The 15,040-nt window shown below is 41.2% G+C and overlaps 1 protein-coding gene across 1 annotated transcript in view; it reads right to left on the bottom strand.

The window, feature by feature from the left end:
* LOC306979558 (semaphorin-3F-like) overlaps positions 1–11,248 on the bottom strand; it is a 59,086-nt gene extending 47,838 nt beyond the window's left edge. The window contains exons 1-2 of the mRNA XM_079578553.1: positions 10,867–11,248; positions 8,489–8,660 (exon numbers count right to left, since the gene is read on the bottom strand). Coding sequence (XP_079434679.1) covers positions 8,489–8,618 — 130 coding nt within the window. The 5' untranslated portion in view covers positions 8,619–8,660; positions 10,867–11,248. The remainder of the gene's footprint in view (positions 1–8,488; positions 8,661–10,866) is intronic.
* Between the last annotated feature and the right edge of the window lie 3,792 nt (positions 11,249–15,040).

Raw genomic sequence — 15,040 nt, 5'->3', positions numbered from 1 at the left:
CACAGGTGAAACCCAGAGTGAAAAGGGCACACTACACATTCAACACAGCATAGCCTTCCACCACCATCCCAAGAATCCCAACTAGTCCCGTCCGATCATTCACTGCTGTTGCCAGGCTGGGGCAGGCTAAACAAGTCCAAGGGAAGACAGCAAACACAACAGGATGACACATTGAGAGATAGCTATATTTAGATGGCCCAGCGTCACCTTTGATGGATGTATATCCTCATGAGGTCAGATATTTAATCACCATGGTTCACAAAATTAACTTAAAACTATGGTCAAATGGTTGGATAGTGGATAGTGGATAGTACGGATGGTATAATATCAAAAGTACAGAATTTGTTCCCAGTTAAGGGTATTTGTTTTTGGCAAAGACCCCTGACCCGCTGAACATGGTCCAGAGTCTCACTCTTGGGCCTATGATCCACTACTTTTTGTCCCCAATTATGCAATTGCTACAGCAACGACTTTTCAGGCCAGTGAACAACAACCTGTTTCCAAATTTCTAAGTCAGCATCGAAGTCAGCATTATCTGACTGGAGAATCAAATTATTGCACATGTTTTTATTTTGTTTTATTGTCTTTAATTTATTTCTGGCAGGCTCTATGTCAGAATGCACAATGCAGCGCTCAGACAATAGACTTTAAAACAGCTCTGCTTGTGTAAAAGTCAAAGCATCAAAGTACATCTCTGACATGAACCATATCGTCTTTGAGAACCCCAGGAAAACCACTCCCTGAGGAGGTGCCGGTGGCAGGATGGCACAGTGGTTAGCTGTGGTCACAGCAAAAAGGCTTCCAGGTCTGATCCCCGGATCAGATGGGGTCTTCCTGTGTGGGGTTTCCATGTTCTCCAGGTGTCTGCATGGTTTCCTCCGGGTGCTCTGGGTTCCCTCACCATTAAAAACATGCACAATAGTCCAATAGTCCTCCAGCCAGGTGATTCTGAACATGAGACTGGTCCCCGGGCGCCATGCGGCTGCCCCCTGCTCCTTACGGGTTGACCCAGCAGCATCGAAGGATGGGTCAAATGTAGAGAACACATTTTCCTAGAACAATCAATAAAGTACACCTTCCTGCTGGTGCCAGAGTCAGGACTAAACATGGTGAGGCTGCGTTTCAGTTTTATTCAGCTAAAATCTGGAACAGTCTAAAGACGTGAGACTGGCCTCAAATCTGACAATGTTCAACTCCAGGCTGAAAACAGTTTTTCTTTGGTGTTCGTATGACAACTGAAAGTATTCTATTTACACTCTTCCCATAAAATCTCATTAATTAACACGTATACTTACAGATTGATTTGATCTAACTTCTTGTAATTGTATAACTGTGAAGAACATTGATCCCTTGTGTATGAATAGTGTTCTACAAACACAAAAAACTTGCCTTGCCTTGCTGCCATACAATATCATTAGGGGGCACCACTATTTGTCAATGGTTTAGGTTGATGGGGGGAAACCAGAGTGTCGTAAGGAACCTCCAGAAACACTGTGAGGACATGGAAACTCAGAAAGCGGAAGAAACTGTCAAAATCTCTCACACCTTACCTGCTCACACCTGCATCTGTCCGGGCAAGTATTGGGCAGATGCTAGTCGAAAGCGATCCCTTCTTTTAGCCTCTTGTATCAATCGTTACGACCACCCAAGAAGCTTCCCATTCTTTTTTACAACCTCGCGGCCATATGTCGTGAGATTCAGGCCTAGTGAGGTGCCAAACTGCTATATTCTGTAACCGTCTGATACAATGGCTCCGATTCATGAGCTTAATAAAGGAAGTCTTGTCCTCTTGTAACAACAGTTGGAACAGAAGAAGAGATATTCCTTGAAGTACTGCAGTGTATGGTTGGGGGAGGAGGTGAGATGTGCGTAAAATGGTTGGCAAACAGTATTGAGATGGCTTTATTATCAAGGGCAATGTGCAGAAAGATTCAAATGTATTCCAGTTTTATTGGAAAGCAATAACCAACCTCTGATTGTCCAGTCCTTGAAATATCACACGTCAGTCCCACACACATAACTAGACCGACAGAAAAGGTGAGAACAGACATTTCTTCCAACAATATATGCTTTTTCGATAGAACATTATGCTCTGTGGTAGTTGGTGCGGACATAAATTCTAATTAGTGTGACTAACAAACCACAGACCACTGGTTAAGTGAACAGACCTCACAGGCAGATAATCGATTCCTGATTTTTGACCCGCCGGGTTGAGGCCACATGACCAACAGCCCGTTTAATTACTGCCGGACTGCTACCGATTCAACCAAAACAGGACTCTTGGTAGAATGTTATGAACTTCTAAACATTGTTGATGTTTTTTGTTGCATTTGATTGTCCTTAGTACCTGAATGACGACATAAAGTACCACTGTTGGACACAATTTAGCATTGCTATGCTTTTTCTAGATTACATGCAATGTATTCAACAGAAATAAACACAAGGACCAAGTGATGGAGTGAAAGGAATGTAGGAGAGTCTGCATTTCTTCTGTCAAATGTTTTGGCGCAGCAAAAAAGCCGACTATAAAAAGTCTGGCATTTTTTGCTTTTGATGTCAGCTATTAACAACAAAGCTACCACTGAACAAATGCATCTGTAAATTGGCCGTAAAGTGCCTTGTTTAGCAATCGCTTGAAGACTTCAAACGTACACATTGCATGCCAACTGCAGACACTGCTCTGCTTTTATTTTATTCACTTCAATAAAAATGTATTAGTCGCAAGTCTGAAAAATGCTGCGTTATGTTTTGGGAAAGCGAGTGGCTTTATTCTGTTGACAGCCACATCCCAGCCATGTTTGAACTCACATCAGCGCACACCACCCAGCCCACTATGCTCAATGGTTAACCACAGCCGCACAAATGCCCGCTGTGAGCCTGCTGAGGGAGCGCAGACTTTTACACTAAATATAACCAAGACTGACCACTGTGCAATAAAGTGCAGGTCTGCGGCGGGGCCAGTCGGGCACTAGTGGTTTTCTGAAGGCTTCATCACTCATTGTGTTGGCCGCGGTGGGGAGCAGTGTATGGATCAGCATGCACAAACAGTAATTAGAGATCACAGCCGGAGTACAGGCCAGTGGCTTTGTGGCTTTGTCATGTGGTCGTAAAGTAGCGCTAGAATCTGTAAAGGTATCCCACAATAGGATAGCAAAACAGCATAAAAAAGAAAGTTCTTGGACATTCTTTTGAAAGCCAGTTTTGAATAATTTTGCTGTCCTGGATAAAGACAGTAAAGCCTCAAAGTAAGCATATGTACAGGTAAAAGTAAAATGCAGAACCTATTTATGCAAGACAAAAAGACTTGAGCAGGCAATACAAGAAATTGTGCCACGTTTGCCGCAAAAGAAAAACAGAATGTCTTAATCTAAAGCTGAAACCAGTATGTTGTAGCTAATGAGTTCATTTCTGATAAGACAAGGAAACACCTCTCTATGGGAAGCTAAAGAAGAAAGAGGCCACAAGAAATGTGTGCGCGAACAACGGTAATGAGGGATTAAACATTGACTCGAAACAGCTGTAAACGGGCAGAACGCATTGATTAAACCCATTGACCAATAACAGCGGCATGACTGGACATTCTGAATAAGAGTACAAATCAAACTCTTAGATTTCACCATCTAGAGTCTGTCATCTGTCATCATCATTGTGCGCCAGCTCTGCAAATAACAAACTAACAATGGAAAAACAGCTCCACCAATCCTTCACACTCTGTCACTCAGTCAAAAGTGGGCGATGTGTTTGTCCAAGAACGAGAGCTGATGGGATCAAACTGTCCAAACTTGGGGTTTCGTACACGCCAGTGAGCCACAAGTGTGTCATCTGCTTTCTAAAAGCTGATAAAGCACATTTTTCTGGAGTGTGACACGATGCCAACAGTAGTCCAAGCAAAGCCAAACTTTCCCTCTTGACGTGAAGTGAGTTTGACCATGCGAGCGGTGATATTGCTGCTGAAGGAACGGTGTGCGCATTGTGCCTAATTCCACAGTGCCGCCAATTTCATTATCACCCAGGCAGGAGAGGTGAGAGGTGCTAATTGTCACTGCTGCTCCTTTGAAGCGCAAGACATGACTCCTGACATACTATATTATGCATGCGCGGTTTCAAAAAGAGGAAATTCACAATATCACCTTGATCCTTATGCAGCCACCACCTTATGAGAAGATTACAGGAGATGTCACCTCATTTACACCTTGCAACGTATGAAACGTATTAATCAATTTAAGCCAGATTAAGAATACTTGATTATAATAATGTCGATTACATTTAACAACAAAAGAGCCTACAATAAGGTTTTGATGTGGGGTAAAAACCTGAGAGTAAAGGGCGTAGATCGAGATTTGCATCAGCTTCATGCTTGACCTCAAATATGTTGAAGGAAATGTGGGCTGGTGTGGGTAGCGTTACACTCTACAAAACATGCCGGGCTCATTCACAAAAAAAATTAAGCTTGTAAAATACATAATGAATGGTTGAGAACACCGTAGCCGCATGATCTTTTCTTGAGCCAATTCTTAACTTTTGCAAACTCAAAGACGGGGCCCGCTCAAATGTCCGTGACCTCACCAGAGAATTGAATAGCATGTTAAAAGTGACACTAACACATTGTGAGCTGTTGCAGCCAGGTGACATGTCAGGAATGATATGACTCTCGGGGCTTACTGGCGACAGCAGTCTCATCTCAGCTAACCTTAAAACGTCAAGCGATTACCTACGGTAGAATGGACTCCTCTGCTCCCATCAAAACACTTCTCATCTGTCATTGATTACAACTGTCTGCGCCGGGAGAGTTCCTGCAAACGCTGACATTTCTATTGCGGCTTATGGGGCTAAAGACATGATAAGAAAGAACAAAGTCTACTTCCAAGGTTTGAACAGAATTTATGGAGTCAAACGCTACACATACATATGCTCCTGACAATTCCCCTATACGTAATACTCAAAACAACATCTCACAGTGCCTTCTCCAAGGACTTGTTGATACTAACCGTCCTGTTAAATCTTACGATGAACACATCTCTTCATGAACAAAGCCCATTGAATCAATACAGCTGGACAATTTCTTGAGGTAGACGGCTGGCACTTTTGAGAATAACCAGTTCTTATTCTCCGGGGTCAGGGTTGTCATGTGAAAGTCCCACCAGATTGTGAAAGTAAGTGGAGACACATATCAGTGCACAGGTGTTAAAAGATTGAAACTGTTGGCTGTCTAAATCAAGAATTTGCCCGGCCGTATCAATCCAACGGCCATAGTTAATGATATTAACACTGGTTAAATCTGTTGTTAAACACCATATTTCTAAATCCTGTGCACAATAGCACCCTTTACACTGTATCAACATTGCTATGAGGGACCAAATGAGAGACTTTCTAAATCCATATCGCATCTGGATATCATCTTTTGTGAAAGAGCAAACCATTACAATGTAACATGACTTTGGGCTTGAGGTAGAAAAGCGCGATATAAGTTGAGTCCATTCACAATATAAAAAAGTAGAGCCACACCACTCGATATCTCACTTCAAGCGCATATGAGTTTTAATGCTTTTGAAAATATGACTTATTTAGATGGATAACATCTGTTATAAGTAAGAATTATCGTTTTATTTCAGTGAAGCAGCAAATTACTGAAGAAATTTTGGGCAGAAATATATTTTCATTTGAATTTTTCATCCAATGACAGGAAGGGTTTTAATTGTCACGACGATTATTGTGTCCATAAATATTACCAAGAATAATTAATTCATTCATAATGACAGCAAGTGACATAGATGGAGGTAAAGTTACATAGCAGTTTGACTCACTCACTTCCCATTGACTAACTTCGTCGGCATGGCAACAGTTTAAAATTGTTTGCCTCTAACTGTGTAACTTTGTGTCAGAGTCCAATGAGGAAGTGAAACTATAAACATCACAAAAATGGTCAAACTAAGGAAAGGGTTGGGAAGGAAAGGGAAAGTTTTCCGCAAAATCTTGGATATAATTGTGTCAATGTTTAAGAAAAAATTGTGCCTAATGTGTCATATGCTCTTTAACCATTGGGTCACAATATCAGTTGTACTGTCTTTATTTAATGGTCTTAAATGATTTGGACTTCCTGGTTATATCTTGCAGTTTTTAGTGCCAAGCAGCAGTTTCAGTAGTGGAAAGATGTTAAATCGGCAAAACCAAGTCAGTTTGTCCCATGATTGACTCTAACTGCCATAATGAAGTTCTTAACCTCGCCTTGTAACTGTGTGAATGTTTATTTAGTGCCACACTTTTGCGGTTTTAATTCCTGGTTGGGACACGTTGCCATAATGGTGAACAATTATAAACTCTTTTTTCCACATTCTTTCCCTCAGACAAACCTCCCATTGAAAAAAAAAAAGACAGCGTCTGCCTAAACCTGCCGTCAAAGCTGAGCGCTAAACTTTGAAACCGCTATAACTTAACACATGATGCAGCAGGGGGGAGTGAGGCCAGCTTTGCCAAGGTAAGGCCCTCTCAAAAAGCAATTAAGGCAGAGAGAGTCATAATATTGAACAAAGAAGGGGGTGCATTCCACTGAGAGACGCAGCAGCAGACTGTGAAATTCATATTGACTGGAGAGGCAAACACACACAGGTAAAGCAAGGGAACCGGGCTATTTCCAGTCGGCCTGTCAAGACATATAGAACAGCGCAATTTGCCTCAGCAAGTTCAGTCATCCAAAGAGCTATACACCTATACAACAGCTTCCAGCAATTCACAGACAATCCTTTAAAGCAACCTAAACACAACAGGAGATTTGTCAAGACATTTAAGATGAAAAACTACAAAGAGTTTTGTATATGCCTTGCAATTAATTTAATCAATCTGTGGAAAGGGCTGAGACTTAAGCTCAACTTCTTTGCTCACTTCTTTAGCTCACTTGTTTGCAGACTTATTCCAGATGGAGGTTATAGATATTCAAGCCAATTTTTGAGTTTCAAAGGAAGGAGTTTTGGACTCTTAAGGCTCGATCTTTCGAAGACAGTTGTATCTTGCGTACAAACAACAATGTGCCAGTTCTTTCGCAGGTAGCCTGAGGGCGTCGCTTAGGAAAAAAAAAGGGGGTCGGCTGAGGCGTGGTGTGCCTTCTTCGCTCTCCTGTTCTTTACATTAACATCTCAGGCAGCCTCGCGCATCTTAACCCTTGGCTGGAAAAAACTACAAACTATTTCTCCCACTGTGAGTTAAACACTGTCCGTGTCCCGAGAAAGAATATATGGATGGTTCTGCTCTAGTGCTAGTGTTAGAGAGCGGAACAAACTCCACGCTGCAGAAAAAACGTGACCACAACACAAGCACGTGCGCCCTCCACAGCCCACCACAGCCCACAGTAGCGGACAATATTCCAGTCTGGTACGGTCTCTATAGGAGGAAAAGGTCAGGAAGGGACCACTGCTGTACACACCATCGCCATATTTGACTTAAAACTCTGATCAAATCTTGTTATGCAGCGATGTTTGGAGAAATTGTAAAACATGGAGAAAACCAAAAAGCAGAAAAGTCCAGAAACTTTAAAGCCCGGACTATATAGAAAAAAAAAACATACACAACTGGGCTGTATTGCTGAGCTGTGGATGTGTGCTCAGCGATGTGTTAAATCCTACTTGATTAAAGCGGGGAAACGCCACTTAATGAAGTCAAGTTGTACCATAGAGACCTCAGGGAAATGAAACGCAAAAGCAAACAGGCACGCCGCCGCCGCCGCTCTCCTCCACGCCCCCCTTCTTACCCAGGGGCTAATCAAAAGTCCTCATCTCCTAGCAGGACAAGCCTTGGGGACAGCGGCTCTGCATGGATGATCCGGCCAATTTGCTCCCTATAATAATGCCCCCAAGATGCTTCAAGAGTTTGCCCCGCCAACCTGGTAACCCATTTGAACCATCCCGCAGCCCCCTGTGAAGTCCGCATCCTCCCTCTCTCCGGGGAATAATCACATAATGGCTGGCGTTATTACATGCTGCTTATTATCCTGTCTCTAGGCGAGGGATTTTGGAAGTAAAGATAGCTTAAAGAAACAATAGTGCATTTGATTAGCTAAAACAATAATCAGAGTGTGCCACAGCTCACTGCATGTTTGACTTGTTAATTGTTTGTACAGTGCGGTCCAGTGGGAGCATCTGGTGAGGATTACGCGGACTGTGGGTCAGAGGACGGGGCAGCGAATGGGAATGGCATCATTTGTTTGAGCTAACATTATTCCAGACCTTATTCACATTTTTACACAAGATAAGGACACGGTGACCACTGGACTTTTTACACTTTATAAAATATAAACAAAATATCAAGAATATTGTCAGACGTTAATGCCAGGTGATATCATTATCATTAACTCGATTTTCCCATTGCATTTATCCATCCTATTTGCTGCAGTGCAAACACACAGTTATTAGAGAGTCCAAGAGCAAACACAGACAAAAGGCGCGTGGGAGCACTCCGCAATATCCCACTTGTTTAATAAGAGAGATTTTGGCTTTACCTTTGAATGAGATGAAGACACGGGGTGCAGCCAGCGGGTCGTTGGTGACTTGGTTGGTGATGATGTTCCCCAAAGCCAAACATGACAGGGCCAATAAGGTTTGGACTGTCCATAGACCGGCCAGATACATGGTGGACCGCGGTTAGTTTCCAAATGTTGCCAAAATATATATCTGTGGACACAAACAGAATAATAACAAACACATTCACACTGTGTAATCAACATTTTCCCCTTAATAACAATATCATAAAATTGACCTTCATCTGGGTAAGTCTATTCACAGGATCAGTAGCTTTAATCTCAAAAAAATATTTTATATCGATCAGGCTCTGATTATACAAATGCTTTTGTTCATCATCTCTATACATTTTGAAATAAACACTTGATGATTTGTTGGAAAGCACAGAAGTCCCAAACCGCGCCACTCCCAGTCCCACCAGCAAGTTTCACCGAAGTGGAGCTAAACTTGGAGCAATTTTGACATCATTACTGCATATTCACATTTGCGTTTGATTTTTCCAAGCAGGAGATGCTCTTCATGTCTCCAAACATTCCGGCTCCATGACACTGAATGTTGCTTTGTAATTATGGCTTCACCTAATACCAGGTTTGTGCTGCAACCTCACGTGTATTACTAAACACAAGGACATGACCAATTGTAAAACACTTGTTAGTTTACAAAAGGGGGATTTCTGGAGAGAAGAACTAATGACGCAAAAAAATATTCACAACTTTTACCAGGCTTTAGACAATGCATACCCCGGTCAACAATTAGGAATCGGGTTAATAAATAGCAGGCTCCATTGAAGAGGCACAATGAAGATGAACATTTATCACAGCTCAGCTTAAGAATATGTCTAACGTGCTGCCTCTTGCCCTCCGCCCAGCACCCACTTAGTAGGAACGTATGAATCTTTGTCAATGCATGTATGCTCTGTTATGAATAAATCAGAGCACTGACTGGATCCCTCCCTCATCCGCAATTACCATGTCACTAATTAGAGTAGTGTAAAAAATATGATAATATAAAATGTTCAGCTGAAGGCATTTCAACCCGTACTGGGTGATATAAGGATTGTACCTTCAATTTAAACTGTTTAAACAGCTAACACAGTATTTAATTGCTATATGTCAAATACATTATTATTACAGCTTATACCTTTAACACAATGACCAGCAATGCAAAATGTTACTTTTTACAATGTACTTTTATCTAAATGCGCTTTTGCCACTGTATAAAGCAGTCTTTCACATATCATTTTGGGTCATATTGAAGCAATGAAGGAATTTTAATGTAACTTTGTAAGTGGCACTTATTAAAAAGAACAATCCCTCCATTCAACCAAAGCGGCCAGCATTGTCCTAAGGATAGAGAAAAAAATGTGGGGCTTTCATTCTGATGGATATTTATAATTGTAATCAAAATATATTTGAATAATATTTAGTAACATGCATTACAATAAACGCATTTGTAGTAATCATCTATTCAGCAAAACACCTGTTTAAACAGTAATGTTTACATATTAGGCATCCAGCTGTTTATTCTGACTAAGGCCAAGCCATTCGCACATGTGGATGAAACCAAACAAGGCACAGTGGCACATGCTGCAGCCAACACAAAACAAGGAAAAGAGTGGATACCAGCTTTGGTGAAAGGTTGTTGTAATGGTGCTTACATGTGCAATTTTACACCGCGTTTTGGGGGAAATCGAAACAAAAGGCGACATAACAAAATCAGAATTGCATTTTAAGTCCACAGAACGTGTGGGAATTTCTTTACACCTTCTGTAGAGAGGCATGTCACACCAGATGAGACTGTCAATTTATACATTGTTTGTGTCTGAGAGTCACTGCCAGATTTATTGTCAGCAAACGCACAATATCACACGCTGGCTGAGGTTCAAATGAGTACAGTAATGTCAAGATGTAGCCTACAGGAACAAGGAAATGAGATCAATCTTTCTAAAGAGAAAACAGTTATTGTGTTGACTCAATGTTACTGATTAATTCCTTTTTAGGATTAATTTGAAATAAGATAAATCACCTCCACTTAGCTCTGATAGTACGGTAACATGCTGTGAAGTGTATGTGCGCGCAACAGCCTGGCAGCCTTGGCTACACATGGACGACAGAACTGTAAACAGTCTGGTGTGGAATTAGAGCCACTTCGCTGCAAATAGAGCGCAAGAGTGCCAACAAATCGAATTTAACATTTTATTTATTGTAATAACTAGAACACACATTTTTAATGTGTTTTATTCGTTTGTTAATTTATCAACAAACATAGGTTCGTGCGTAAAGTGAGCAGTTGCGCGTAAAAGCTTTGTTGTTAGTTGAACGGAAAAAAATGTTTAGGAATATAAATAAAGATGACTTACCTTGTCACTACAGACGTACGCAAAAGTAAACCAGTCCAGTCCAACGAGTCATTGAATATAACAATCCCAAAAGAGTCCACTCCGGATAGAAATCCCGTTCAGCGCAGGACAGGGCTGTACCTGTGCGCACTGGTTTGATTATTCCCCCACGCGCCTTCACAGAAAGTCCAGGGTAAACAAATCTTCATACACAACTATGTCAGTAGTTATCGTGTGGCGCGAACACCCTGTGGCACGAGAGCGGTCACCATCTCGTGGGAAAAGTGGCGCGCTGGAAGTCCCGTGTGACAGACGGAGCAGTGCAGGCACGCAGCGTGTGCTCAGTGCCTCTCGGCTAAAGTTGTGCGCTCCTAGCAGTTGCTCCTGGTACTGGGGCGGGAGGCAGGCGTAGCAGGTGGATGCACTTATTAAACACACCCACAGGGCGGGCATGTATGCAAGCACCAGGCACACAGTGCTGAGCCGTCTATGAGTGAATTACTGCCCACACAACTCAAGGATGACTCTGAGGAATTCGTCTCATGAGTGCCAAGTACGATTATTTATTTATTTTTAAAGATAGATACACGCTATTTGTCATCTGAAGTCCCTGGACAGAGCCAGTGTTTACAGTGAACTGGTAATACGTAAGAAAGGCCATATAACAAGAAGAACCAGCTTCTGGCTTTGTTCGTGTAATAATACAAATACTCAGACAGGTATGGGAAGGAGTTAAGATTGTGTGTATGTTTGTTTGTTTTTGAGGGAAGAGGACCTTAAGTTCCCATAAAGTCTCCTCTGAGCAAGGTGTGGTGCCAGATTATGAACAATGATATGCACTAAACTGACTTTAGAGAACAATGACAATTACTGCCATTACCGCAATTTCACACTTGGATGACTTAACATTTGGTTAAATTCCTGCCAAACAGAAACATGTTTATAATTTTACACATCGAATTATATTACAGGGGGATATGGCCTAAAATATTTATGACGATATGAAAAAAGAAATAACAATAACGGTATATTTCTCAACTGACAAATTACTTAAAAATCCCAGCCTTATGCCTATTGGCAAGAATAATTCAAAGATATTTTATTCTTTTTTTAGCGCCATGCTAATTTTCTTGCAAATATGATCTACTCAAGCAATTCACATCCCTCATTTCATTTTACATCTAAAAAAGCTAAGCCTTAGCCTGAAGCTTAATAAAACTAAAACCAAGACTAAACCAAACTAGATTTAACTGGATGTCAGGCTCATAAAGCCTTGTCCTTTTTAATGCATCTCACAGTACAAGATAAAAACATCATCCACAAAGTTATAAGTTTAGGGTAGCTGGGTGAGGGCTTTTTGAGCGAGAGCTATCGCCAACTCTCAAGTGGCCCATTCTACTCGAGCCTTTTAACGCACAACACTACAGTAGGCTATACAGGGGGAAAAATGTTAGTAGAGATGGTAGTGACAACAATGCAAAGCCGTGATAAAAACCTGTGGTTAATTTCTTTTTACATCTTCAAAAGTAAGATTAAAACCTGACGTAGCAATGCTTTTTTTTAGGCATTCTTTGTGCGATGGACTGTTTCTTTTTTCTTTTGGTTCAGTCTGTAAACAACTTGCATAGCCGCTGCTGTGATATGTATTTCAATCTTCTCTTCATCCCTGTCTGAGAGCTTCCATTTAGGGCAGATGAATGCATAATTTAACTCATCCATAACACATTTAAAAAACAACAATTTGAAACATTTTGAAATTCTTTTACATTTCAGAGTCCAAGTTTTTGATGTAATGTGTCAAAAAAGACAAGAAAAAACTCAGGAGGGAAGCTCTTTCTGACGCACAGTTGATATGATTTATCAAACCATCAGCTGTGCAGTGTATCTGCTCTATACAAGAATTCCTTAGTTTCTCAAACACTTAGTAATGCATCATGAAGCTTACAAAAAATGTTTTAAACTTTAAACCAAAATAAGTAAATGTCCAAGTCTTTTTTTCTTCTTCATGAAATAGAGATTAAAGTACTTTCCTATTCACAAAGTTGAAGTGCAAGTTAATCATCCATTCAGCACTTTCCAATCCCATTTGGTGCCGGCCAGTTCAGACAATGTCATTATTACTCAGTCAAAGCTATCAGAAATTGGAACTCTTATCATGGTCTGTTTTACGGGGATCAAATTAATTTGATAGTTAGGAAAAATGTTGATTAAAATTCTTCATTTTGTCAACTATTCACACACACTGATTGGATACAGACGTCGCCTCGTGCCTAGAGACTTTCCGAAGCTAATTTTTGCCCGTATAATCATATTCCATTCAGTTTCCTCACACCTGCCTTATCAAGCCCTCATTTACTGGTTCAATTTGCATTTTCAGTCCCAAAGTTGAGCAAGGAAGTTTGTAATGGCAGAAAGAATAAACGGAAGCGACATGTTTTCAACTTTAACTTCAGGACTCTCCACAGCTTTACGTCTGCAGTCACACTTCTCTTACCATCTCCACGAAGAGTGAAGTTTGGCACAGGTCAAATAGACAAGACTTGCTCCAATGAGTCCAAGCACAGACATGGCTGTTAGCTTTTCCATAGCCTTTTTTTGGCAGATTCCTCGCTTAGTCAAACTGGTTGAAAGAGACAAAAATCGCCTGTCATCCGGCTTCTCTGTTCGGTGTGACTAGTTTCTGCTTGAAGGAGCTCTGAGGTAGTACATCACCATTCCTTTTTTGTACAGTATGTGGTCCTGAATAGTGAGATTAGCGATAAAATCTTGTGAGTGCTTGGCGTGAGCAGCTGTTGACATGTATCTACGTGGAGTATGAAGCTTTTTGAAAGTCATGTACGGTATTCCAGATGAAAAGTGCTCTTCATGGAGATTTGACTGTAGGGCATGAAGCACTGGCAGGTGTGGTATCTGCTTTTGTGATTCTCATAGCATTAGGAGATGCACGAGATCTCAGATGTGATACAGCATAAGTGCCTTACACATGAAGAACTAAATTACTCTCTGAAAGCAGAACACGGTGATACAAAGTCAGTGGGAGCTATAGTTGTAGACTGAGGAAAATGCTGAACATGACAATTGTCTCCCACTTATTTGAAGAACAGTGCAGTCCAAACTAGGGCAGGGTGCTATTAAACAATACCACCATGGGAACAAACAAACGAGAACTGGTACCAAAAACATCTTTGAATCTGGAGAGCAAGTTTTGATGCCTGGTGAGTCTTGAGACATGACTGAAGAACGTTTCATGGTTGTTTGTTGTTTCAGTTCAAAAAAGTGATAATTTAAGTAAAGTAAAGTCAGCAGTCTTTTATGGAATCAGTGTACAGTGTTGTATTTCTTTATGGTTCGATAGCAAATAATAAGGATCGAAAAAGGTATTGTTCAGGTACCAGTATCTTAAAGCAGTACTAAGTAACTCATGCCCCTAGAGGCCATAAGCGCCACTGCAGGTGTCGTAGCATCTAGGTTTTTTTTACTCATTAATTGTCTGTGAGAGTAAATACAACGCTGACAGAAAAGACAAAGGGAGAGAGGGATATTGTTCATCTAGTGACACAATTGAGATTTTTTCTTTTCACTCAAACCTGGCTGTAAATACTGTTTAAGTGGTGCTAGCCTGCAGTTAGCTTTGCCCGCTTCTTCTTCGTGATTCCATTAGTGTGTACTGGTGACTCCGACCCAGTGACAGGGAAGTTGCATTTGTGGTTTTCTGGCCAGAGACAGAAAACCACAATTGCAACAAGACCCCCCAATCATCCCATTAACACATGTGTTGCCCCCAGGGGGACTATGAAAACGGTTTATTAAGGTGAACAAGTTACTAAGTACTGCTTTAAACCAAGTAAAGTACTGGTAAGGGAATAAAAACCTTATCCTAAACTTGAACTAGGGGTTTTGAGTTTATTCCGGGCACTTTTGTAATCACTTTTTTCGTCACTCAGTTTGGATTTGAACAATTTCTCTCCTGCACCAACAAAATGTCTATTCTACGCAATTAAGTTTCACTCTGTCCAATAACTTGTCACTTTTTCAGCCTTCTGCAATAGCTCCGCTGCAAATACAGATGCGCGCCAAACTCATGCCCAAAGCCGGTCAGTCAAAGTCAGATGTGGCTTTTAGCAGTAATGATATGACTTGCTAATTGTCAGAATATCAACATGCAGGTGTTCGCCTTGTGTTGTGGGCAGATAAG

This window comes from Gobius niger (genome assembly GCF_951799975.1).
Source record: "Gobius niger genome assembly, chromosome: 20".
NCBI classification, from domain to species: domain Eukaryota; kingdom Metazoa; phylum Chordata; class Actinopteri; order Gobiiformes; family Gobiidae; genus Gobius; species Gobius niger.
Note: the sequence above shows the minus strand (reverse complement) of the source record. Positions and strands in the feature narration are given on the sequence as shown.